Source organism: Hyaena hyaena, unplaced genomic scaffold (genome assembly GCF_003009895.1).
Source record: "Hyaena hyaena isolate Hyena2069 unplaced genomic scaffold, ASM300989v1 scaffold_113, whole genome shotgun sequence".
In the NCBI taxonomy this organism is placed as follows: Eukaryota; Metazoa; Chordata; class Mammalia; order Carnivora; family Hyaenidae; genus Hyaena; species Hyaena hyaena.
In genome coordinates, this window is record NW_024080745.1 from 3224210 (window position 1) to 3252169 (window position 27960).

The window sequence follows — 27960 nt, forward strand, 5'->3', positions numbered from 1 at the left end:
GAAGAGGGAGAAGCTGGGGGGACAGCCTGTTGGGGCAGTCAGAACACACAACATTTCAGTTAAGTTCACTGTCTTACATAGGTGTGATTTGTGACACCCCAAGACAATTACAATGGTAATATCAACTAGTCACAAAACACCAGAATATAATAATAAAACTTGAAATACTAAGAGAACTACCAAAATGTGGCACAGAGACACAGAGTGAGCAAATGCAGTTGGAAAAATGGCGCCGACAGACTTGCTCAATGCAGGGTTACAACAAACCTTCAATTTATTAAGAAACACGGTATCTGCAAAGCACAACAAAGTGAGTGTGGTGCAGTAAAATGAGTTATGCCTATACATTAAAGGTTACCAGGGGCTATGGAGAGGGGGAAATGGGTTGTTCTTAATGGGTATAGAGTTTGTTTGGAGAGATGAAAAATTTTGGAAAAAGACAGTGTAAATACTATACAACACTCTAATCAATGCCAATAAATTGTATACTTACAATGGGTAAAAAATGGTAAAAAATAGTAAAAACAGAAGCATACAAAAAAACAACCTCAACCTCATGAATTGTCCTGGGCCCAAATGACAGATTATTATAACATGTTAACAAAATCTTTTAGATATAATAAAGCACCAGATAGAATGGAGTCACTTCTATACACCTAGAGTGACATATTCAACGTGTGTTGACAGCATCACCTGGAAGGAAAACAAAACGAATCCTCACTTACCTTTAAAACCAAGTCAGTTTAAGATGAATCATAAGTGTTCAAGGTTCAAAATCTCTGTTTCAATTCTCTTCATTGCAAAGTTTTCAGGTAGTGCTCAAGTACCAAAAAAAAATACCAAATTCTTTAATAAAAGGAAGAAACATCCCTAGGACTTCCTAGGAAGAAGAATTTTATATAACTGCTGGATATATTTCTTCATGTTTTACCTGTAAGAATATCAAACTTATGGATAACTATATAAAATTTGCAAAACATTTTTATAACCTATAAAACAAAAAATCTGACAACTCTATAATTGAGGAGTGCTATCGCATAACATTACAGTAGAGATTACTAAATGAATGGCCAGCACAAATAAAAATTAAATATCACTATTGGCACAGTGAGACTCCATTCTCCTAAAAATGAAACGAATCAAGGAAAATGATCCCTTCCTGCACAGCCCTCTTGCCCCAGAAAGAACTGTGACTCAACAAAACCACATATTAACAACATGAAGATCTTGTTATTATAAATTTCAAAACAAAATGGAGGAATTTCCACATAATATTTATAACCTTCAAAGTACAATATTAATACATGTCTGTCAGTTAGAAATAACAGCAGTTTGTTAGGCTACAGGGTTTAACATAAAACCAATTTACAAATGTGAAAAGCAGTAGTGGTCCAATATTCACCATTACACATGAATCTGTTTCTTCCAGAACATTTTTTTTTAAAAATTAAAATTTCTGTATCATGAAATATTAAAATAACACCCAAACATGCCACAATCACTATTCACAAATAAAGTTAAAATGAAATATACAAAAATTCACTTAATACTGTTAAATAACAATAAACTACAAGATTTCCTGAACAGAAATGGTAGGACCCCTGAATGTTTTACAGTGAATATCAGGAAAAAATTAAGTTATTATTTTCATGATATATAAGCCAAAAACTTACATGACCATTTCAAAATATACCAATTAAGATTTGTAGTTTGTAAGATGCACTAAACAATAGTCCTTAAAAGTTAACACAAATGCTTAAAACACTTACCAACACCAAGGCGTGTTTATGATGTTCAAAGAGATGCATAATTGAAACTGTAATATTTACTATCTCTGATAAACACAATAATACCTACAATGCTTTAAAACAATCCTCTCAGTTCTTATTTCGGTCATTTGTAATTATCATGGCTCATTTCAAAGACATATTACAGCTGTTAGCTGATTCCAAGTGAATGTTATTAAAACATATGCATACGCAGCCCCCAAATGAAATAACTGGCTCCCCATAAAAGTATCATCCTTTTTAATAAAAGAATTGCATTTAGAATGAAAACAAGACCTCACATATTTCACTGGACTTGTATGGTTTAGTTTTAACTAAATTAAAGCACAATGTAAAATAGGTAAGTGTATTAGTATACACATATCCAATAATATGCAGTAAATATTTCTAAAATGAGGCAAGGTAAAAATAAATAATTTTGGTGCTTTAAATTACTGGTATCTAATGTGAGATTCCCATAATGTCAGGTATTCACTTGCTTGAATCAACCTCTGCATCACATGCTTTCCTAAACATGATGTACTCATCAATTTCTTAGCTACTCTATTTGCTGATGTTCAGTAAAAAATTATACAGCATCAACTTAGGAGTGTTCAAGATGGCTCACTTATTTTACTGTTAAGCAAAGCTAAACTTACATTCCAGGAAACACTGCAGTTTAATTTTAAAAACAAACAAGAAATGCAGCAGTAAAACAAGTCGTGAGGAGAAACAGATGCATTCACATCTAATAAAGCCACTGCAACTTCTTCAGGCATTTAACTGTTGTGTTAAATAAACAGACAGTAGTTATTTAGCAGCAATGATTCCGCAATAAATAATGCACTGTGTTTCTCAGTCCTGCACAAAAATTGCAGCTACAGTTACATCAACAGCTGTAACCTACTGGCTCTAATGGCAGAGAAGACCTTAAAACCAACTGTACAAAAAAATTGTCACACTGTGACAACAAATATAAAAACAATCTGTAGGTCTGAAATAAAAAGACTCCACTGTGAAGAGGACAGTGTAGACAAACGGAGATTCCAAGTCCACCAAAAGAAATAACTGCCTTCAGATCTGAGTCCTTGATTGATAAGAAAGGCTGGGGGCTGGGCTTGAAACCATGTTATCAGACTTAAAAGAGCATGCTCTGTCTTCTGTTCTTCCCATGTCCTAAAATATAAAGTCATTTTATGAGGCAGTTCAAGGTTCAGTTTTATCCCACATACAGTATTTGGTGACTCTAGGAAGCTAATGTTCCCACCAGCAAAAACTAATCTTCCACGATAAGAGTGATCAGCACTGTCTGAAATGACCCTTTTGTTGATGGGGTCAGTCTACAGCTTCTATGCTTCGAAGTGATGAACCTGATGACTAGGGAAGCATAAGATGTGTCTTCTGCCTCAGGTACCAGGAATGGCGTGTGCAGTGATCAAGCCAGGCCACTTGTAAAAGGTCTTTGTGCCATCTGCAGCTTTCAGGATCCCTGACTTGACTGAGTCAGATTTCTCTCTGAAGAATTACTGAGCTGCCCACATCATACAGAAAAGTGAGTACGTGCAATGCTAAACATACAGTTGTGGAATGCACTGTACATTGGTTTTTACATCAATCATTTTACTGATCAATTTATAAACCAAAAAATTAGTTCCACGCAAAATTTCATGATCGACACGTGAAATGGTTTATGACAAACACACCTGTCTCTGGATAAGAAGAATTTCGAAAACCCGGGTCCTTTTGCAACTGAATCTCTTTCAAACTGAATATTGATACACCTAAAATGCATAGACAAAAACTATCAGGTGAAGGTCTGGAATTATTAAAACAAATACAATCCAACCATCTACAGAATGTTTAAAAATGTATACTGATTCAACATGAAAGATTTATGCTACATTTACAAGGTTACAGCCCTGCTGAACTATTTTTCTTCTTTGTCCCAATGTTTTGAGACAAAAACCAAACACAATAATCTCCCCTCAGAATTTTGCCCCCCCACCCACAACTCTGCTTTGAGTCATGCTTTTGGTATATGTTTCTCTTCAAATATGTACATATAGAGAATATATACTGTCTATTTCTAGGACTTATTGGGGTTGGGAGACCTAATCAAAAGGTATTACTTGGCTTTTATTCTCTCTGTCCTTTATCTGTTTTCTCATGATGGTATGAAGGTATCCAGGCCTCAGACTATCTTCAGATTTTGAGAGAAAAATGAGAAGTAGGTTTGTACAACCATAATTGCCTACCTCAAACTATGAAATTTGATATTAATAATGAAATGTAAATATCATCTTACAAAAATATTTGTAATTCTCTTTTCATTTCCATCTTCCTTTTTCCAATCTCTTTCTCATTTCCAATCTCTGCTAGAATGGTAGTCTCTCATTAAAAAATATCCAGTAAGCTCTAAGTTAAAGCTTTAAGGATTCTTGGGGCGCTTGGGTGGCTTAGTTGCTTAAGTGTCCAACTTCAGCTCAGGTCATGATCACACGGTTCGTGGGTTCGAGCCCCGAGTCAGGTTCTGTGCTGATGGCTAGCTCAGAGCCTGGAGCCTGCTTCAGATTCTGTGTCTCCCTCTCTCTCTGCTCCTTCCCTGCTCACGCTATTTCTCTCTCTCAGAAATAAACAAAACATTAAAAAAAAAAAAAAAAAAGCTTTAAGGAATCTTGATTCCAAAGAGTAAACCTCAGTGAATCAGTATTATTTAGTGGTAGATGAGAACGGTAAATTAATGAAAGCTTTTGGAATCTCAGTTCCTAAATATTCTAATTCCCTAGTCACCTTAACTCAGTTTTAAAGTAAAATGTTGGGGGTAATTTTTAAATAAAGAGCTTATAAGTAAAATGAAGCAGTTTCCTCAGGCATGAGAAATCAGCTCTTTTAGTGACTAACAATATGCTCACCACTGTCATGAGGATAGTAAAGTCAGAATGACCACAACAAAGATAAGTCATCTTCGTACCTTGAGAAGGAAATCTACTTTCACAAGGAAATAATCTTATGTTTTGGCTGTGCTTCGTTACTCTTTGCCTGAAATCCATTTTTAGAAACTCTGAATCAAAGCAATCCAGATTGGGCCTAAGACTGAGTCTATCATCAGATGGCATTTTCCAATTTAAGTCCAGTAAGATTAATAATCCATGCCCAAGTACCACTGATTTCTTACAGAGCAGTGGCAATGTGCTCAGTGTTAACAAAAATAAATTAAAACATAGGTAAGGAAGACATCTACTTCCCTTCAAGAAATTCTGATGTACTTACAAAAAGAGTAAAATTTTAGGCTTAAAAACTAACAATCTCTTCCCAAACCCCTAATTTACCACCCAGCCTCCTACCCTGGACAAATGAAAGTGGGAGGAGGGGACTTTAGAATTTCTCTTACTTTCAGGTAAAGTATGTATTCTTGGTCCCAGACTTCGAAAGTACACATGCTTCATAGCCTCTTCTGCTGAAACTCTTTTCTTAGATTCGTACTGTGAAAAAGCAAAGAACTACTTCATTAACTTTTTCTCTAAAGACTATGAGGGGAGGTAGATTAGCATTTAGAGCTACTAGATGATTTAATACAATAACTGTTTTTTAAGAACCAACTTGGAGTACATGAGATATGCTCTAATGTGAGTTGCTATTGAGATTATGTAATGACTTTATCTATGTTCCAAATTTCTAAGATGAAGTTAGATCTTCACTAAAAACTTAAGACTTCCTGTATTTTCTGAAGTGATGAAAAATTAAAATGCCTGACTTTTGTTGTTACTTTTCCTCATGAACATTGGAAATAGGCTCAATACTATGATGACAAATATTATTAAATTACCTACTGGATACCCATTTCCCTTTTTATCTTGATGAGATAATTTTGACTTGTATAAGGTCCAGGCTTCCAAGCCCAACAGATCAATATGAACTGTGACTATGCTAAGTTTAGACTAATTTTGACAGTCTTGCTCCCCAATACTCAGCCTCTCTTACAATTAATGCTCTGGCCAAAGAGACTTAGGAAGAAGCCTTGCAGGGGTTTCTGGAAAAGCTTTTGCTTTCCAGATACAAGAAGACTATTATGGTTGACACTCTTATCCTCTCTCTCCTTCCTGCTTTGAATAGAAGATAAGAATGGTATTTTTAGGTGCAGCAGCCTATAAAGCAGTATGTATAAGGAAAAGAAAGAGAACATAACATAAATTTCAGAGAACATGCCCTTGACTTAGTTGATCAATGCCAGAAGGTGACAACCTCAGACTGTTCTAGGGTACAAGAGACCCAGATACATTGAGTGAAAGCATTATTTATGATTATTATTTTATCTAAGCATATGACTTAAGCATGCCAAGTACTACTATGAATAATCTTATTTAATGCTCATGAAAAATATTTAAGGGAGGTATTCCTGATCCTATTCTACGGATACAGAAACTGAGGCTTAATAATTACAAAGATGTAACTTACCTGAAGAAATTTTGTTATCAACTCGATTCCTTCAGAGTCTAACCTAAAACAACAAAAAGTGGCAATTTATTCTTTTATCTTAGCTGACAATAACTTTTCAAATAAAACTATTTTCCAAATGTTTTAATCTGCCGAGTTTAAGTACTCTAAAATAACTACTCTTTCTGCTTCCAAAAGACTCAAAAGTCTTATGCTTGAAGGACTTATCTTGCCACTGTTTAAGAAGAAAATATAAAACACTACACTTCAATTCAATTTTCAATAATGAAGAATGAATTAGATTACTAAAATAAAGATTTTCTTAAAAATCACCATTCTGTCTCAAAGTAATCTCTATTATCGGAAAAGCTTAAATGTATCATTTTCATATTGTTCCATTAAGGCAAGATACAAAAGCATCATTTTATTATATCATATAGGTGAAAACAGAGACAAGTGACCCCAAAATGTGTCACTGTGGTTCATAATAAACACAGGTGACTCATTCAACATATTTTTACAGAACAGTCTACTGAGAACTAAGTACTGGAAGCTATGAAGTTCAACTTATTTATTTATTTATTTATTTATATATATATTTATTTATTTATTTATTGAGAGAGAGAGAGAGGGAGGGAGGGAGTGAGAGAGAGAGAGAAAACAAACACCCATGAGTCAGGGAGGAGCAGAGAGAGAATCCCAAGCAGGTACCATTCTGTCAGCGTAGAGACCAATGTGGGACTTGAACGCAAAAATCATAAGATCGTGACCTAGGCCGAAATCCAGAGTTGGAATGCTTAACCAACAGAGCCACCCAGGCACTCCTATAAAGTTCAATTGCCTCAATAACATCATAAAACTTAATTAAATTTAAGGTGAACATAGGGGTAGGGAAAAAAATAGTAAGGGAGGCAAAGCATAAGAGACTCAACTACAGACAAGAAACTGAGGGTTGCTGGCAGGGTGGTAGCTGGAGAATGGTAAATAGGTAATGGGCATTAAGGAGGGCGCATGTTGTGATGAGCACTGGGTGCTGGATGTACATGATGAATCACTAAATTCTATGCTTGAAACCACTATTACCCTGTATGTTCGCTAGAACTTAAGTAAAAAAATCAATAAATGAAGAAAAAAAATTTTTTTAAAATTAGAGCTATAAAACCAATGAAGCAGTCAATAAAGACAGATAATTATAGTGATGATATTCATATAATAAGCAGTGGAGGGTTTGGGGACTATCTTAATTGGGGTAATCTCTTGATCAGAAATCACAGGCTCTATTTTGCACTGACTTTCACTGCCAATATAAATATTTTCCCCAAGTGCTCTTAATGGGTTCTGTGGGTACTATGGCCTAGACATTCTCCAGACTCCTCTAATCCTTTGTAGTTTGCCATTCTGACAGATATCCAGAGCAGCTCGGGCACAGACAAACCAGGGGTTAAGGTCATGGAGAACCTGTTTTGAAGAAGAGCTTCAACTTTCTGCACTGGACATTACAACAGCAAGCAACATATAAATGACAAAAACAGGATTTATGCTACTTAGAAGAAAGAGAGAGACACACACACACACACACACACACACACACACACACAAAGCTCTGCAATAATATTATTCTTCCTAAGAAAGACTACTTAGAAGGTTATTAGTTGCTATAGTAACAATAAGAACATCAATTCACATAAATACTTTAAAAATATTTTTGGTATCGGAATTGCTTTTTCTACTCTCTCTACTTGAGAACAAATGGAATTAGAGCAACTGTGTTATGCTGTGAGCAATGAGAATGGCTTTGATTAAAACAGACATTGACCTTATTTGGCATCTGGGTGTACTCTTTTTTTAAGGAAAGATGAAAAAATATAGTCAAAGGGGTTATTCTCTGTTCTGTACTGAAAATGTAATAATTCCCTTCAAAAAAAAAAAAAAAAAGAAAAAGAAAATGTAATAATTCCATAAGTAAAAACTTCTGACTAACATTTTAATGGGGGTTTTAAATAGATTTGGGGATAGATTTGAGAAGAAACTTTAATGAAATGGTTAACATTTACAATATGAGGGGACGGAAAGAATTTACATTCTTCAAATACAAATTATGTCATTAACATTGGCCAAATACTGACAGGTCATCTTGTGTCAGAGTCAAAATTTCACTTATAACACTTTCTTAGGTTTTTGTTAGTAAGTACAGAATAATCTCATAGGAAGCAAAACAGAAATTTCATCATGGTCTTCATGGTATTGGAAAAGACATTAACCAATGTCTTCTTTCTGAGAAAGGAAATAACCTCCATAAACTCTAGAATTCTAATACAGTTGTTTTATATTCATTTTATTTATAGCTCAATTCTGTGATTTACATATCTTGATTTCTGAATTATAAAATTAATCTGACATAAGGGAGGAAGAAATCCAATTAAACTAGATTCTAAAATATTTAAGAACTGTATGCATTATATATATTTTTTCCTAAATCCGTACTGTGGCTAATGCTTCAAGAGAATAGAAAGAATCATGTGGGTTTTCCCCCTTTTAACTTAAAGAAAAAGAGGGGCACATGGGTGGCTCAGTCGGTTAAGTGTCTGACTTCGGTTCAGGTCATGATCCCACTGCTCCTGAATTCAAGCCCAGTGTTAGGCTCTGTGTTGACAGCTCAGAGCCTGGAGCCTGCTTCGGTTTCTGTGTCTCCGTCTCTCTTTCTGCCCCTCCCCTCCTCAGGCTCTGTCTCTCTCTTTCACAAAAATAAATAAACATTAAAAGAAAAAGGAAAATACCTGGGTGCATGGTTAATGAGAGGCTGTGGTTTGTATTTTGGAAAGTTGTAGTTCTTGAACTCATCATTTGAAGAAACACCTGGCCAAGTTTCCTGAGATGGTGTTCCTATTTTAAAAAAAAAAAAGTCATACTTAATAAATATATAAAAATGTATATGTGTGCAAATATACATACATAAGGACAACTAAAAAAGTGTCTTAAAGGACAATTTACATTTGGTAGATGATTTGACTATTTCAACTGAAAGCAAAACGATAGAAATAGCAAACACATATGGACTTTTTTTTTGGACTATGCAATGATACCATAGAAATGATGCTGCCCAACTGACATTTAACCTACAAATATTTCCTATTAATATGCTAATGGTCAATTTGCAATATTTATCTTCTCTGTTCTTTCATAATATTTTTATTGCAAAGACAGAATTCAGTAAATGAAAAGAAGTTACCTAGAAGGCTCCATCTTTATGCTAATTATAATTCTTTTTTATTTTTAATCAGTACTGTTTTTTTCAGCTTTTAAGTAATCTCTACACTCAATGTGGGACTCGAAATCATAACCTAGATACCAAGAGTCACACACACCCCATACTGACTGAGATAGCCAGGCGCCCCAACTAATTATAATTCTTATAACAAATATTTATGTTAGTCTCAGTACCAAACTTTAAAATATATAGTCTTATCTAGCTAGTCAATTGTAGGTAACAAATTACTGGGAAAATATTTCTGTTACCTAGCAGTCGGAAAATTAAGTGCAGTTCATCTTCCACAGTTGATCCTGGGAACAGAGGTCTTCCAGAAGCCATTTCAAAGAAAATGCAACCAACACCCCTTTAAAATATATCATAAAAAAGTGATGAGCAATCTATTTACGTATTAAGAAGCACAATTATCTTTTCCTTAAGATTGCCTTTCTGTAGAATTTTATATTAGCCTGATGGAAAACCTCCTGCACAGATTTTTTCAGCTACAACTAAACTAATTTGTTAACATTTATCCTATTTGTCTCAACTTCCACATTGCGATATCAATTGCTCCATCTCCTTTAAAACGTCCAGCTTTCCTCTGCATGACCCTTAGAGAATAACACTAATTATAGCTAACAGTGATTTAATGCTTATTATGTCATAGGTAGTAGGTAGAGATAGGGAGAAACAAATGATTAGAGATTTTTTGTTGTTGTTGATTTTTACCTGAGAGAGAGACAGAATGCAAGTGGGAAAGAGGGGCAGAGAAGGAAAAGACTCCCAAGCCGGCTCCATGCTCAGTGAGGAACCTGACACAGGACTCGATCCCAAAACCCTGGGATCATGACCTGAGCCCAAATCAAGAGTTGAATGCTCAACCAACTGAGCCACCTAATCCAAGATGTTTTTATGCAGGAAGCGGAGATAGAACATGTAGGTGCAAGGTAGTGTGTGTGTTATGTGTATATGAGAAGTAAAAAGAATGGATGGAGATTCAGTAAATGAAATACTATCTTCTAGAATCTGTGTCAATATACTTAAGACACAGTTCCTTCCACTAAAGGATTCACAATCTAGCCATTGTATATAAAATCTAATTTTACATATTAAAATGTTATACAAAAAGTTACAATGATGGAGTCACTATGGAAAACAGTATGGTAGTCCCTCAAAATAATTTAAAATAGAATTACCATATGATCCAGCATTCCCACTCCTAAGCAAATCCCCAAAAGAACGGAAAGCACAGAATCAAAGATATATTTGCCATACCCACAGCAGCATTACTCACAAGACCCAAAAGGCAGAAATAGCCCAATGTCCCTGACAAATGGATAAACAAAATGTAGTATGCACATACAATGAGTATTCAATCTTAAAAATGAAAGAAATTCTGACACATAAAATTAAGTCAAGTAGCTCTACAACATGGATGACACTTGAAGACATTTATGCTATGTGCAATAAGCCCGTCACAAAAGGACAAATACTGTGATTCTACTTATATGAGGTGCTTAGACATGTCAATTTCAAGGGGGACAGAAAGTAGAATGGTGGTTGCCAGGAGCTGGAAGGAGGAGGAAACGGACAGTTGTCTAATTGGTATGGAAGCTAAGTTTTGCAAGATGAAAAACATTCTGGAGTGGTGAAGGTTGCACAACAATATGAGTGTACTTAATGCCAAAGACCCATACATTTAAAACTGGTTAAAACTGTAAATTTTACATTATGTATATTTTAACACAATGTTAAAAAATTTTTTAAATGTTATACAAAAAATTATGTAGAATTGTTCAACCCATGTATATGATTTATCATTACATGATATAGGCAATAAATGTTACCACATTTCAGAGGAAGGAACTATCACTGGAGGCTAGGTTGTATTCAAGATTTATGAAAAGCTATGTTCTGAAGGTTCCTAGGCACAGAGAAGCAGAGTAGTCATTCCAGGCAGGTGGACTGGTTGGACCACAAGAACAAAGTTAGGAAAGCCCAGGTTATTGTTGAGATATAGTGAGTAGTCCATTTTGCTAAAAGGGAACATTTATATAGAGGAACAGTCTGAAGTAAGTTGGAAAAGATAGTTTAGAGATATTTTATAGAGATCATGAAGTATCAGATTGAAGAATTGTACCTTGTTCCGTAGGTAATGAAAGGGGAAGCAGCAAAGGTATTTGAGTAAAGGAACGTATTGATCAAAGTGGGATATGAGGAAGATGGCTACACTATTTTATTACTTTTAGATCAACTTAAGGCCAAGTGGATTTTGATGAATATTAAATGATGATGTGAATACTTTTGTTTTAATCTGCTATGTACTTAACACTCTTCTAAGTGCTTTATATGTATTCACTCAATAGTCTTAACATTATCCACAGAACAGCCTTTTAAAGTAGTTATTGTTACTATTCTCCTTTCATCTGAGGTCAGTAATTTGAATAAGGTTATTATATAGTTTCAAGTGGGAGAAGTGGTATTTAAACCTAGGTGATCTTACTCATATGTCAGAACTCTTTTTTTGTTGTTGTTTGTTTATTTATTTATTTTGAAAGTGTAAGTGGAGCAGGGGCAGAGAGAGAGGGAGAGAGAGAATCCCAAGTAGGCTGTATGATGTCAGGGCAGAGCCCAATGCTGGGCTTGATCCCACAAATCATGAAATCATGACCTGAGCTGAAATCAAGAGTCAGATGCTTAACTGACTGAGTCACCCAGGCGCCCTTCATGTGTCAGAACGCTTATTCTTATATTGTGGCTCTTTAAAATAATATCGTCTTAAAAGTCAGATATCTACCAGTATGCCCTAGGCTAACAGCTATATTCTTTCAAGGTTATAAATGGCAATAACATGTGCATATATTTACCACATGTCAATCTGTGTTGAGTACTCTGAGGAACCAAGAAGCACATCAGGTGGCCGGTACCACAGTGTAACGACTTCATTTGAGTAGGTCTTTGTGGGAACCGACTTGGCTCTGGCTAGCCCTTCAAAGGGAAAAGAAAACAATTAAGAACTGACTATCACAGATTCCCCAGCCCATATCCTCAACATGACTCCAGTCACAAGCATGCCCAAGATAGCTGTACTCTGTAGTTTCCTCAAGTTTAACAAAATCAGTTTTATGAATTTTTCTTGAGTATGAATGGTCTTGGGTCAGCAAATCCTTATGTAATTAAGTAGTAACAATTCCACAATCAGAGCCTATGCTTACTTTTATGCATGTGAATGCATTTGATACAATGCCTGGGTTAATCTAAACTTAAGATACTTTACTTCTATGATTCATGATGCCAAAATTATTTCCAAAATTAACTGGAAATTAAAGCAAAACAGGTCAATGACACAGAGATAAACAATTTTACCTTTTATAGCTATAGGCTTTTGTTACTTTTTTAAACCCGAGTCCAATTTTCATTGGCTGTACCAACTTTACTTTTCTTGGAATAAATTACACTGCTGCTGTGTACCTTAAGTTATATATAAGGATAATTGTAAGTAACATGGACCACGCTGCCTTTGGATATTATTAATTTATTAATTATTAATGTAAATGCCATTCCTTTGCCAATTTAAAGTGGAATTCACTGATTATCTAGAAACAAAGGCAAGAGTTCACAACTTTATCTCTTGAGCTATTGGCATGAGAGTTGTAAAAACTACTCTTAAGCCTCCAAATTCTAATCACTTTAAGAAGCAACTTTAATAGATACGAAAAGAAATATAAATTTATTCTAACATATAGTTTATTTCAAATAACTCATTTCTTTATGTATAACTTTATATATTTTATTGAAACATTAAATAAGAAAAATGACACAAAAGGAATTCAATACTTCATAAAACTGGACAAAGTCAAATAAAAATACAAATTTTAATAATTAAGCAGCACTCAAACTATTTTTGTTTAGTATAACAGCTACAGGGTGTAACTGGATCAATGTTGACATTATCTTATTTAATTACAAGTCTTACTCTGCCAACCCAACTTGGTAAAGTAAGTTCAACAAATTACTTTCCTACCAACTTTCTAATTAGCAAGATGGGGGCAACTTTCTAACTTCTCTTTCTGATATTCATAGTGGGTTATTTAGGGGCAAAGGACAGGGCTACAAGTTTGTTTATTCTACATCTGTATATATAGCATCAAAGCAACTGCAAGTTATAGTTTCCTCAATACCTTACTCTCCTGTTCCTGAGAGAATTCTGAACTATGGTACTTGTTCAAATAGTCTCCTGGTTCACAATTAGAATTTCAGTACCAGCAAGAAACAAAATAATCTCTTCCAAACCAAATTAACTGTGATATGGTATAATTATACAAGTCATTTTCTACTACAAATGAAATGTTTGTCTCTATTAGTACTTCCTCGATCTGAATTTCATCCATCACAGGAAAAAGGATAGAATTTTCACAGAGATCACAAACAATTTACAAAACAATTCTCGGGGCTCCTGGGTGGATCAGTTGGTTAAAGCATCCATCTGACTTTGGCTCAGGTCCTGATCTCGCCATTCCAGAGTTCGAGTGGGCTCTGTGCTGATGGCTCAGAGCCTGGAGCCTGTTTTAGATTCTGTGTCTCCCTTTCGCTCTCTGCCCCTCTCTGCTCATGCTTGCTTGCTCTCTCAAAAATAATAAACATTAAAAAAAAATTTTTTTAACAAAAAACCAAAACCAAAACAATACTCAAAGTTATATGACCCTCCTTTACTTGATGTCCTTAAGTATATTTACTACTCAACCAATAAAAAATAAATAACTAAAAGCAGAGACAAAATGGATTGTATGAACTCATGGAATAATCAGAATTTCTTGTTGGTCTGTGAAAAGATAAAATTTGCTTGGTCTGCTTGGTCAGAAGCAAAATTTAAAGCACTCTTCCAAAAAAGTAAATTTTTATGGCCCTTGCCTTTTTTCTTGCATTTATAATAGCCAATCAGGGTTTCTCTATCACTGCTGTTCATTTTGAGATTAAAGAACAAGGAGCAGTAAATGCACTTTGGCCAAAAAAAAGACAGGATGAAAGACAGAGAAAATAATTATAAGGAACGCAACAACAAAACTGTGACCAAGACTATACAACCTATGTGAGCATATGCAAATATCTTGTAATTTCTTGTTAAATACATGTGACCTACCCATTTCCTTTTTAAGGAAGGAAAAATAAATATCAACTACTTTCAAACAAACAGTAAAGTGTTAAATGAGGAAAAGCATAGGCATTTCCTGAACTCACCACTTAATTTTTAATCTATTGTTAACAAAGCAATACTTGAAAGACTTAAAATTGCCAAATTTAATCCAATACTCCAAAAGTAAACTATAATCACTTATGAAAAATGATAAATGTTAATTGTGAAAACTGCACTAGCTTTTTATTATTTAAAGAAAAAAAGTTTTTAATGTTTATTTCTTTTTTAGAGAGATAGAGCACAAGTAGGGGATGGGCAGAAAGAGAGGGAGACACTGAATCGGAAGCAGGCTCCAGGCTCTAGGCTCTGAACTGTCAGCACAGAGCCTGACGTGGGGCTCACACTCACTAACTGTAAGATCATGACCTGAGCCGAAGTCAGATGCCTACCTAGCAGAGCCACTCCGGCGACCCTGCACTGGATTTTCAAAACCAAGAGTACAGAAACTCTCAAAATGTAGAATATCAAAAAATAATAATAAAAAATAAAGCTACTATACAAAATTTCTTTAATATAACAAAGTTTACTTCTTCGAAGCAAAAAGAATATGTAGTTTCATTAAAACTGGATTAGCTAAACAGAGCGAGACAAACAGCTATTATTTAAGCATTAATTAGTTAATAAGCATATAAATAAATTCAAAATCATGGTGACAGACATATTAAAGAACCCCTTTTTGGTAGTGGCTTTTAGACTCTTTAGTCTCAGGACTCCTTTCATTATAATTTAAAATTAGTGAAGATGCAAAGACCTTTTATTTATATAGATTATTGACATTTGCCATTTTAGAAAAACGGAGAAAAATTTAAAACTTACTCATTTAACAACACCATTCATTACATATTAACATAAATTTTCTATGAAAAAGATTTTTTCTACAGGAAAATAAAAATTAGTACAAATGGCCTTGTTTTATATTTTTGTAGTCTATTTTAAAAGAAGACTCTTAGATCCTCACATCTGCTTTTACATTCAATCTGTTGTGATATGTTGCTTTGTTTGAAGTATATGAAGAGAAGCAGATCTCATACAGAAATAAAGCTGGAAAGAGGAAAAACATTTAAAAAGCCTTTCTGTGCATATTCTTCTTGAATACTGAATCAGATTTAGTTTCTTAAAGATTAGATGGTAACTGAAATTATATGAGTAAACTTCTCATACTCTGGTTACATTAAAATTCATTGGTCTGTCTTCCACTCTCACTGGATCTTTTACCCAGGCATGACTGTATAATATATAAATACAAGTCATCTGGAATATATTGATTCCTTAGGTTTTACAGATATTCCAAATGTTTACATATTTCTTTTAGCACATCAAAAAAAAAAAAAAAACCCTCATATTTGTTAATATCACCACTGATCTCATCACCAGTAAAGTTTTTAAATATCAGGAAAAGTATCAAGCTCAATGTGGCAGGTCCAAATTTCCAAAATCTAATGTTTGCTTGAAAACTCAAACCTTCCTACTGGCAAGAAATATGTTGTTTTCCTTGAAATGATAGGTTCACTTCATTTCCAAGAAAATGTCTGCCAAATATATCTAAGTCTGAGCACCCATACTGACAAAGTAAAAATGACGTTCCTTGAAAAAACGGGTTAGTTCAGTTTGAACTCAGATAGTCACACAAGTACTATTCCTTGAGACAGAGTATTTCCGTGTACATTTATGTATACTTCTCATTTCATCACATAAAATACTAAAAAGACATGTAAAGCTGGAGGTTTAATAAAATTAATAAATTTTAGTGCTTCATCAAATACCTTTTTATATGGAAAGCACACTTTTTTCCTACAAATGTATACTGGTGAAGAACACAATGACTAGTAAGTACAATTAGGTGCCACTGCCTTTATTTAAAATAAGACATTAGCAGCTCCACTCCTTATTGCTTTTGGATTATCACTGCAAATACTGACACAGTGGAAAAGGCAAGTAAACATGTAGTTTTGATGACAGATACCTTTGGATATATGCCCTAGAAGGGTCTCAGGACGACGGGTCCACATCTGAGAACAGAGGCCTTTTAGCATTCGTGAACATAACTCACCTACCTAAGTTCTGTCAAATAGTTTATTCCATGGGCTACAGAGAAAATTTCCAAACTCACATAAATGCAATCACACAATGTCAACAGCTGTTCATATAAACTTAACCACCTGGAACTATTTATAAATATCTCATACATTCCATACCAAAATCTGCTAGCTTTAATTCTCCTTTTTCATTAATCAGAAGGTTCTGTGGTTTCAAGTCTCGGTGCAATACCTTTCTTCTGTGGCAATATGCCAAACCACGTAGAATTTGGTACAAAAACAGCTACAGAAACAAATAAACAGAAATTAATCTTACAAATAAATGATAAGATATACTTTGGTAAGCATGCTATGGTAAACAAAAAACAGGCCTATAATAGTCAAAGAAAAAAAATGCATCCTTAAGTACAAAGCCTTTCGTTATATACTTTTCTGAATTTTATAATTTATTATTCTATTTGAAGCATCTATTTTCCAGTCTGACAATTTCTATGAAAATAAATATTAAAAACAAAGTGAAGCTTTGTTCCTATAGTAAAAGTCCATTTGTTATAGAAAATGATTTAAAATAATATAAAATATACCCTCATAATCTTACAGGCCTACTATGGCTTGCAGTTTGATTATGATATTCTGGCAAAACAACTAACCAACCTCTACCCCACCCACCAAAAATACCTGATCTGGGACAGTGTCTTTTCAATAAGGGAATGGAACTGGTGGTTTTATAAAAATTCTGAGGTGTCAAAGAGGATGGTGCCAAACAGCCCTGGCAGATTACACGCTATAAAAATAACCTAAACCAGCTTCTATCACCCACCCTCTGGGTACTTTACTTTCTGCACCTCCTACTCAGCCTTCAAAATCTGCTATGATTCAGAAAAGGAAATTAGCACAGTAGAGCTCTGAATGACTCTCTGAAAAAAGCAATTCCTAGATTTTGGTGGAAAAAGGGATGTAGAACACAGAAGGTCTTCGATTCTATGGAGTTGACAAAAAAGAGCCTCAAGTACAGAGGATCTAAGAATATACCCTCGGTTTACTTGTAGGTGGAAAACATAGTATTAGAACATTAAGGATAAGTCAGCACAGGAGGGGAACAACAAGCCTAAAGAAGTTCTAAGCAGCAGTCTCCACACACTACATATTTATGTTTTGAAAACCCTAAAATTATGGTTTCTATATATTCCTGTTAGTTTCTATGTTTGGAAAATATAAGGACTATTTAAACAAAACTTAAAATGACACACTAAAACATACCTTTACATTGTGCATACTCATGATGTTTCCACAGTCATCCATGTACTGTTTTAGATCTTTATCCTGAAAAAATACAGTATTTTACTAAGTGACACATACTTCCCAGAGGCAGGAATGATTTACTTAGTAGTATTTAATTTTTAAGTGTTGTTTGTTTGTTTTTTGAGGAAAGACATTGAATATACAACACATAATTTAATTAAATACTGATAACTAAGCAATAATGCCCTGGAGCTGTTAAAAACTCAATTTCCTATGTTTTAGTATAGCAAAAACATACTAATTTTTGTTAAATTTCTTACCAGATATTCAAATACCAGAGTCAAAGATTTATCTGTATGAACAATGTCATGTAAGGTTACTATATTTGCATGTTTTAGATCCTTTAATAGTGAAACTGCAAAACAGAAAAGAAAGTCAATTATTCAGTCTGTGGTAGCCAGACAATTGTCCCCTATGTTACAATAATATTCTCCATAACATCTGTTTTTTCTCAAATACCAAGTTACTGAGACTTCTAAGATTTAGATATAGTTGAAAGTACCAATTTTTTTCCTTCCAAATTGCTAATCAGTTTCCTCAAGCATTTTCTGGATAATCTTTTTATTCTTTTTTTTTTTTTTTAAAGATACAGAATTTTTCACTTTTTTTTCTTTTAATGTTTATTTCTTTAGAGAGAGCGAGAGAGCGAGAGCGAGAGAGAGAAAGAGAGAGAGAGAGCACCCATGCACATGAGCAGGGGAGAGGTAGAGAGATGGAGAAAGAATCCCAAGCAGGCTCCATGCTATAAGTGCAGAGCATGACACAGGGCTCAACCTCACGAACGATGAGATCATGACCTGAGCTGAAACCAAGAGTTGGAAGCTTAACCGACCCACCCAGGCAACCCTGGATAATTAACCTTAAAAAAAAAAAAAAAGTATCATACTATTACATTCGGTATATACTATTTCATAATTGCTTTTTTCCCATAGACAATATATGTGATTTCCCAATGTCAAATATTTACCTATGACAATAATTAATGACTTCATAGTATTTCACTATGAGCTACACAATATAATTATGTTAAATAATTTGCCTTAATTAAATACCAGTTTTAAGGTCTAAATACATCTCCCAGTCATCTACTATTTCTATATCTGAGCTCTTTTTACTTATAAAGAATAAACTCTTAGTATAAAACTTTGGTTTTAAACCTATGTAAATTCTATATAAACTCTCTTATCCATTTTGTTCATAAAGATCAAATTTTACCTTCTCTTATAGCTGTGCAAGGTGCACCTTCTTCATGTTCCAACCGGATCTCTTTTAATGCCACCAAATTCTCTGTCAATTTACTTCTTCCTTTATATACTGTTGCATATGTACCCTATAAAATATCATATCACAATGTGACACATCAAAATATCATAAGAATCTACCTATAGAATCTATAAAGAGCCCTAACGAATTCCTAATTTAGAAGTGTACGTTAAAGTCCATTTTGTAAGGAAAACTCTATAATGATTAGTATTAGTTTTTTTTACAGCTAAGAGGACTTTCACTATAACATGCAGTCTCTATATTCCTATGGCCCTATGGAGTCCCTCAATGTATGAAAACACAGGGAGAATATTTAACTTAGTTTTTGTACTTCGTATAGATTAACAACTGGATCAATAGCTTCAGAATCCAAGGCACTTTACATGCAATGGTATGTGAACTTGGAGGCAATTAACTGAGCATATTAACTGAAAATTGAAAATGTACTAACATATTGCTACATGAGAAAAAAAATTTTTTTTAATGTTTTATTTATTTCTAGGAGAGAGAGAGAGACAGCGTGAGCAGGGGAGGGTCAGAGAGAGAGGGAGTCACAGACCGAAACAGGCTCCAGGCTCTGAGCTGGTAGTCAGCACAGAGCCCGACACGGGGCTGGAACCCACGAACCGCGAGATCATGACCCAAGCAAAAGTCGGACGCTTAACCGACTAAGCCACCCAGGCGCCCTGCCACATGAGAAAAATTTTATCAGTTCTCAGACTTATCAGAATTTTTGTACATTCCATCTCTCTTAATCAACAACTATATTCTACAGATTTCTTCTATCATAGTCCTCAAACTCTCTTAAGGCTTCCTGATTAGCTAATTCCATTACTTCTGCCTTGTCCTTTCTCCCTCTGAGAGGAAGACCACTTCAAAATTAGTCAATACTAGTACCAAGTTCAAGAAAACCAAAGTCTTATCAGCCAAAAATTTCCATAACCTTCAATGACATGTGTCTTCATCTTTAGAGATAATATTTTGATTTTTCACAGGTCTGAACTCATGCAATTTCCCACATGACAGCACAGAGAGCAGACTGCTAACAAATAGATGGTTATTGTTACCAAGAAAGCACAATATTTTATGCTGCAATAGAAAATTACAAGCTATAAAAAATACTCATTTCCTCTCAAACTGATGGTATAATTTCAAGAATGCAAGGTTTTTTTTCCTTCTAAAATTCAGTTGCCTTTCAGTACAACATACAATCTTTTAGACAATAGTGTTTAAATCTTTTTTTTACTAGGTTGGTAAAAACTGTGGACTGATTGTGGAGTTTGATAATGAACATGTCTTATATTTTTGAGATAAGTATTTACTTACCTCTCCAAGTTTTTCCAATTTGATATAGGTTTCCATTTTTCCAAACCCAATTTCTGACTGAAAACAAACAATTATAAACTTAGTATTCTTAAAATTTCAATTCATTTCTTCCTCAGTATCTTTTTTATAAATATTATTTTTTTAGAAGTATACTTTATTTTTTAAGGTAAGCTCCACACCGAACATGGGCTTGAACTCACGACCCCAAGATCAAGAGTCACATGCTCTAGCACTGAGCGAACCTGGAACCCTTCTTCCTTAATTTCTGAAACTTTCCTGCTCTAAAGAGTGTCTTAAAATAGAAAAAATCAATTATAATTAAATTGTTGGACATCTGTCAAATTTTAAAATATACCTGATGCTGGAACATTCAAAAGTTCAAAAACATCAAAATTCACAATTATTTTTAAATTTTTATTTTTTATTAAAAAAAATTTTCTTTAATGTTTGTTTTTGAGAAAGAGAGAGACATAGCATGAGTTGGGTAGGGGCAGAGAGGAAGACACAGAATTTGAAGCAGGCTCCAGGCTCTGAGCCGTCAGCACAGAGCCTGATGTGAGGCTCGAATTTATGAACCCTGATATCATGACCTGAGGGTAAGTCGGACACTCAACTGCCTGAGACACCCAGGCACCCCCAAAGTTCACAATTAAAACTGCCAAACCATTTTTTCTATATAGATTGGTTAACATTCTGCTATGAAAAAGTTTTGTTTTAAGACCCTGAGATTTTAAGATAGCACAGGCATTTTAAGATACTAAGATTTTTATAAAAGCAACTACATGATTTTTTTTAACAAGATTGCAAAATAAGTAATTTTCTGATACATTTTCACTCATCAATCTTCAAGGTCCCTAGGAAGGCATGCAAACAACAAAATACTATTTATTTCAGGTTTTCTAACCAAAATGTAATGAAAAAGGCAAACTGCAAGCCACACTCCATTACGGATCATGAAACACCCAGAAGCAGTAAGTCTAAATCTGATACTCCACAGTCCCCTAAAAGTCTTTAAAAGTGAGTTCTTTTAAGCCATTTTAAACCATTGCTTTTAAACCCTGAACCCGTTTGTCTCAATGTTGTATAGAGTCAATCAATGAGGCAGATGGAATATCCCCAAATATGTAATGGAAACTTAATATTTAAAAGCAAAACAAAACAAACCCAACACAAGAAAAAAGAACACAAAGATGAAAATTCAGGGACTGACACAACAGAAACAGAAAAGTTAACAATAGAGAATAAGAATTTTCTTAAAATTGCTTTCTAGTACTCTTTTTAATTAGTGAAAAAGTAATAATCTAAAGATTTCCTTCTCACCTAGGCTGGTACTAATGCCGTTAAATAAGTAGCCAGTGAAAGGAAATATTCAGTCCAACTCTGAAAGTTCAAATATGTAATTTTTCCAGAGGTGTTGAATAAAACAAAAATGATACTTGATGGTTTGACTTAACATCACTTACCATTTTGAACAGTAGGAATACACTGCCCAAAGGTGAAAGACCAAAATTAACAGAGGTCTCTCAAAGAGATTTTTTATCATTTTAAAAAATTTTACTGTTTTTTAAAACAATAACATTAACATTGTTTTTATCCTTTTGTTATGATTTATATAAAGTTAAAAGACTAGAAAAACTTTATGTCCAATAGTAATTAATTCAATTTTGCTAAACTAATAAAAACCTAGGTCACAAGTGGTATTAATGGATGACTGCAAAATTTCTTTTTGCACTCTTTAAGAATTTTAATGGGGGTGCCTGGGTGGCTCAGTGGGTTAAGCGTGTGACCTCAGCTCAGGTCAGATTTCACAGTTCGTGGCTCGAGCTCTGCATCAGGCTCTATTCTGACAGCTCGGAGCCTGGAGCCTGTTTCAGATTCTGTCTCCCTCTCTCTCTGCCCCTCCTCCACTCATGCTCTGTCTCTGTCTCAAAAATAAACTATAAAAATTTTTTAAAAAAAATTTTAACATATTTTCAAAAAAAATTTTTTTTTAAAAAATGAGATTCTGGAACCATCACATACCATCCCATGCATGTATTGTCTTACACATAACTCAGATATTCAGTCCTTGCTTTCTATTATCAATAACTATGCAGAATAAATAATGTAGCTTTCCAAATACAAATACAGTTTTTAGCCTTAAAAGAGAAAATGCGGCAAATAGCCCACTATCTGGTACATGTGAGCCTGATCCTAAATAATCTCTTAGCATAAGTATGTTTTATTTATAGTCTATTTAGATTTCATCTTACAACTATGAAAAAATGCTAATTGCCAGGGTCACATAAACTATGGTCGAATATATTTCCTTTCTTAGACCTATCTCTAGAATTCATTACACTCACAAATAAAGAACTACTTCACTTTTGCCAGGAATTTTAAATCTTGTGTCATATCTTTAACAAAGGGGAAAAAACATATTGATAATGGAAACCAACATAAATAAAACAATGAATGTCCCTGAGAAAAATAAAAATACCATCTCTAATAATGAAAACCACAAAGAAAAATAGGACTGCAAGCTAGAAACAGTTTCCTGTCAGGAGGTGGGAAATATTTTTATTCATTCTTTTACATTAAAATACTAGCATTCCCTTAAAACATCAAATACACTTTGGTCCAATGGTCCAGTGGCTATGACAAAAATGCTGGCATTTGCTTTATTTTTTTTCTTTTTTCTTAAATAGTTTATTGTCAAGTTGGTGTCTACATAACACCCAGTGCTCATCACCACAAGTGCCCTCCTCCATGCCCATCACCCCTCTTCCCCTCTCCCCCACTCCCATCAGCCCTCAGTGTGTTCTCAGTATTCAAGAGTCTCTCGTGGTTTGCCTCCCTCTCCCCAACTGTTTTTCCCCTTCTCCTCCCCCATGGTCCTCCGTTAAGTTCCTCCTGATCCACCTATACGTGAAAACATATGGATCTGTCCTTCTCTGCCTTATTTCGCTCAGCATAACACTCTCAAGTTCCATCCACGTGGCTTCAAATGGCCAGATTTCATTCTTTCTCATTGACATTTACTTTAAAAAGTATTTAAGTGGACTACGAATTCAAGACTGTAAAAATAAAAATGTTACAAATTACTACAGCATATAAAGTATATAAGAAATAAACTGAGAGGACCAAATATTAATATAACAAAGACATTTATCAAAGAATGACATTCAGTGAAATTAACATTAGCTGAAAGTCTGCTTTTTAAAAAGGAGGTAAATACTAGACTATAATTATGTTATGAAGTTGAATTTAAATTTGAATAATCTATAAGATAAAGAGCATTACTGAATTTCATCATGCAGGCTGGCAGAAAATTCAGACAAAAGGCACAGTTATACTAGTGGGCTATACTAGGAGTTTTTTTTATCTCACCTCCCATTTTAATAATTTCCAACCAAGGCTTTATTAATTACATCTAAATATTACTTACTGAATCTTTAAATGGAATTTTTAGAAAATTTTGCTTGCATTTTTATCTGCTGAACATGACAAGATTAACAATAGAAATAATGACTAGCTTGTTGACATGCTCTCCTACAGAAATTATTCAGAGGACAGAGGACAAAGCTCATTTATTCAACATTTACCAAGTACAATGCTAGGTACTGGGAATATAGTGAAGACAACAAATATGATTCCTGCTTTCATGGATTCACAATCCAGACTTGAGTTCCATCATTAGATTATTTTTAAAGTTTTGTTAAAAAAAAAAAAAAAAAAAAGCTAAAGAAATGGAACAGTAAGTTTCATATTTTAATAAAATATAAATACCTGGACGTGATATTTGAGCATTACAGGAGATTTCTGGATTACTCTGGCTCTGCTAATATAATCACTGTATCACAGTTATAAAATTGTCTTTTTTTTTTTACTTCAAGTTTTTATTTAAATTTTAGTTAGTTAACATATACTGTAATGTTGGTTTCAGGAGTAGATTTCAGTGATTCATCATTTACATATAACACCCACTGCTCATCAAAAGTGCCCTTCTCAAGATGCATTAACATGCTAGCAATACAGTCTGAACTAAAAAACAAGTGAAGTATATGCAAAAGTTTTAAAGATGCCATCCTAAAAGTGAACATATATGCAAGAAACACTGGGGACAAAGGGAGATTTTTTCAAATACCCATTTCCCACCTTGTAATAATTACAGAGTTGATGTTACTGACAGAAACGTGGAGGGCAGAAGAGACTGAGAACCTCTATTCTAGTTGGTAGTTTTCTTACAAAAACTGCTGTTACCATCAGTATGATATCTTAATTTGGTACATAATATGCCAAAGGTAAGTTAAATTTTTAGTGGACTTTGAGCCTAACTTCCACACTTCATAATATATTTATATTTCTGGAGACATCAGGACTTGATACCCTATTTCTCTACCTACTATTAGAAATTAAAAAGAAAAGACCATATAAGACGTATACTGCTAAACCCATGAATGAGGAATCCAACACACTGTTAGGAACAAGCAGATTATGTAAATGTGTAATGCCTACAATTTCAATATAATGAGGCCAATTTTCATATACAGACTTTCTACTAAAGCTGCACATAACAGTCTCACAAATTTCTATGGGACATGCCATCATTCTATCATTCTAAGTACATCAATGCTATAATGAATCATGATTATTGGCATATGGGATTTCTTCTAATCTAATGTTTAATGAAATATGTTGAGTTAGAACATCCATTTCTAATAAATCATAAATAAGTATTAAGTAGCACTTCACCAATCCAATAACCAATATCTTTAATATGACATATGACAACTAAATGTAATGTGATGTTCTAGATAGAATACTGGAACCAAAAAAAAAAAAAAAAAAGGACATTTGTAGAAAACTGGGGAAATATGAATAGTGTGGAGTTAATAGTAATGTACCAAATGTTGGTTTCCTTGGTTGTGACAAACACACTACAATAATGGAAAATGTTAATAATAGTGGTAACTGTGTATGTGGTGCATGGGAATTTTTTATATTAAGTTTTTCTGTAAATCTAAAACTATTCTAAAATAAAAATAGGAAGAATTCAGTTAAAAGAGACTGAATATATGTATATACAGATGACAATTTTTTTTTTTTTTTTTTTTAAGAGAGAGAGAGGATGAGCAAGGAGGAGGGCAGAAGGAAAGAGAAAGAATAGTAAGCAGACTCCATGCTCGGCACAGAACCTGACACAGGGCTTGATCCCACAACCCTGGGATCATGACTATGCCGAAATCAAGAGTCATATGCTCAACCGAGTGAGCTACCTAGGTGCCTCAGCAATTATAAATATTCTAAAGCATCCTGAGGAGATGGGATAAGAAGGACAATTCCTCTATATTAAAACCATGAGAGACTCTTGAATGCCAAGAACAAACTGAGGGCAAATGGGGTGGGGGGAGGGGATGGGGGTGATGGGTATGGAGGAGGGCACTTGGGGGATGAGCACTGGGTGTTATATGGAAACCAACTTGACAATAAGCTATTTTTTAAAAAATTTAGGGGAAAAAATAAATAAAATAAGGAAAGAGTAGAATGAGTATAGGTATAGACCGATTTTCACACTTGTTCAAAAAATGAGGAGGTTTCTGATGACTTCTCTCATCTTTATCACGTAGGAAGAGAAATCATCTGGGTAGAGAGGGGAAGGGTAAACCAGAGAAAGACCAAATAGAGTAGCCAAACAATACTGAAGGTTCATCTGAGACTGATGATCATGAATTTAAAGGACCAATTAGCCCTACTGTATGTCTCTCTTCAGAAATGAATTGTGATTTGGTCCTTAATTCCTACTCAAACGAGGATTTCTGTTATTTTTACTACTCTATTTGTTATGCATTGCTATTGAATATAAGAAAACAAACTTTTATACTTTTAGAAAGAGAAGGTTAAAATTTATATTTTATCTTGAAAATATATTTTTTAAAGAGTATATTATCCATGGAAATATGAGCTCTACAAGATGTCAAGTATAGCTTTCTTTACCCATCTCCTTTCCATCCGTTCCCTAACCATTCCCTTTTACACATAAATCTAGGGTACCAAAGAATAATTTTCTAATATACTTCAAAAGAAATCATTCTTTAGTAAGGTAGATGAATAATGTAAAGGATGCATTAGTAGAAATCAAACAGAGCTGGCATGATTAATTGAAATCTATTAGCCATTTTACATTAAAAACCAAGGAAGATGAGTAGAACACTCAACCGTAATAAAAATCCCATGACTTAACATTCATTAGAGGGCACTGTTTTCCTTAATTTCATTTATACTGAAAAAGCCCTTAAAGAATAGCTTTAAGAATCACATTGTGATTAAATCATACCTTTAGTCTAAATGTGAACATTTGATAACTCCAAAATTTATCCTAAGTACTAATCTTTTGATAAAAATTAACCTTTGAAAGAACACTTTCAATCAGGTAACCAAATGGCAAAGCTATTTAAATAAAAATGGCTTAAAAAGTGATGCAAAACTACGATCCTAAACCTGTACCAAAATCAAGTTGGCACTATATTTTTTACTTTTATTATATATTAATGAATGAATGTCAAGTAACAATATGCTTATATTATATATAGTCTAAAGTAATTTTATTCTTTAGAAATGTAACCAAAAGAGAAGGTTTTGGTGGATAAAAAATTCCATGATATAATATATAAAAAGGGGAATAACAACTGCTAGTAACCCAGAAATCCTAATCAATTGCTCCTTCTTCAAACACAAAGTTCAGCTGAATACCGGAGCTCCTGCCTAATTTTATCTCTATGTGGTCCCTAGGATCTGGGTTCTACTTCCCATTTCTATGGGACTGCCACATCATCCCTAATTTTGAATAAATTCCTAATTCATTATCCTGCCTCTTAGTTTTTCTCTCCTTCTACATTGTTTACACTTTTCCTGAAGCCACTTTAAGAAACAAAAATGTGATTATGGCAGCCCTTGTTTAAATCAGTACCACTGAGGTCCATTAAATGAGATGAATGAAGTTCAGGCTCCGTATTTGGCCTAACAGCCAAAGCTTTGTACAGTCTGGATATACCCTATCCTTTCAAGCCCTATTTTTTAATATTATCCCACATATGCCCTTCATAACCATTACAATTTCCCAACATACCTACATTCATACTTGGGGGTTTTAGTATATCAAATTTCCTCTGCTGAAAATATTCTTCTACCAGGGTGTTTGGGTGGCTCAGTGTGTGTTAAGTGTCTGACTCTTGATTTTGACTCAGGTCATGATCTCACGCTACATGAAATACAGCCCCGCCTCAAACTCTACACTTGGTGCAGGGCCTGCTTGGGATTCTCTTTCTCTGCCCCTCCTAAAAATGTTCTTTTTCAAAATAAACCCCCCTCACAAAAAAAACTAAAACATCCTTCTACCAAGTCAATCTGACA

The 27960-nt window shown here is 34.1% G+C and overlaps 1 protein-coding gene across 4 annotated transcripts in view; it reads right to left on the reverse strand.

The window, feature by feature from the left end:
* Nucleotides 1–256: 256 nt before the first annotated feature.
* The window catches only part of CDK17 (cyclin dependent kinase 17), a 112503-nt gene continuing 84799 nt past the window's right edge, over nucleotides 257–27960 (reverse strand). For 2 of the 4 annotated variants that reach the window (XM_039236559.1, XM_039236558.1), the window contains exons 6-16: nucleotides 20569–20625; nucleotides 19195–19309; nucleotides 18240–18334; nucleotides 17938–18000; nucleotides 16837–16960; nucleotides 12315–12435; nucleotides 9717–9814; nucleotides 8978–9083; nucleotides 6222–6264; nucleotides 5158–5248; nucleotides 257–3547 (exon numbers count right to left, since the gene is read on the reverse strand). In XM_039236559.1, coding sequence (XP_039092490.1) covers nucleotides 3432–3547; nucleotides 5158–5248; nucleotides 6222–6264; nucleotides 8978–9083; nucleotides 9717–9814; nucleotides 12315–12435; nucleotides 16837–16960; nucleotides 17938–18000; nucleotides 18240–18334; nucleotides 19195–19309; nucleotides 20569–20625 — 1029 coding nt within the window. In that variant the 3' untranslated portion in view covers nucleotides 257–3431. The remainder of the gene's footprint in view (nucleotides 3548–5157; nucleotides 5249–6221; nucleotides 6265–8977; nucleotides 9084–9716; nucleotides 9815–12314; nucleotides 12436–16836; nucleotides 16961–17937; nucleotides 18001–18239; nucleotides 18335–19194; nucleotides 19310–20568; nucleotides 20626–27960) is intronic. The other 2 variants (XM_039236560.1, XM_039236561.1) reach the window with 2 other exon arrangements.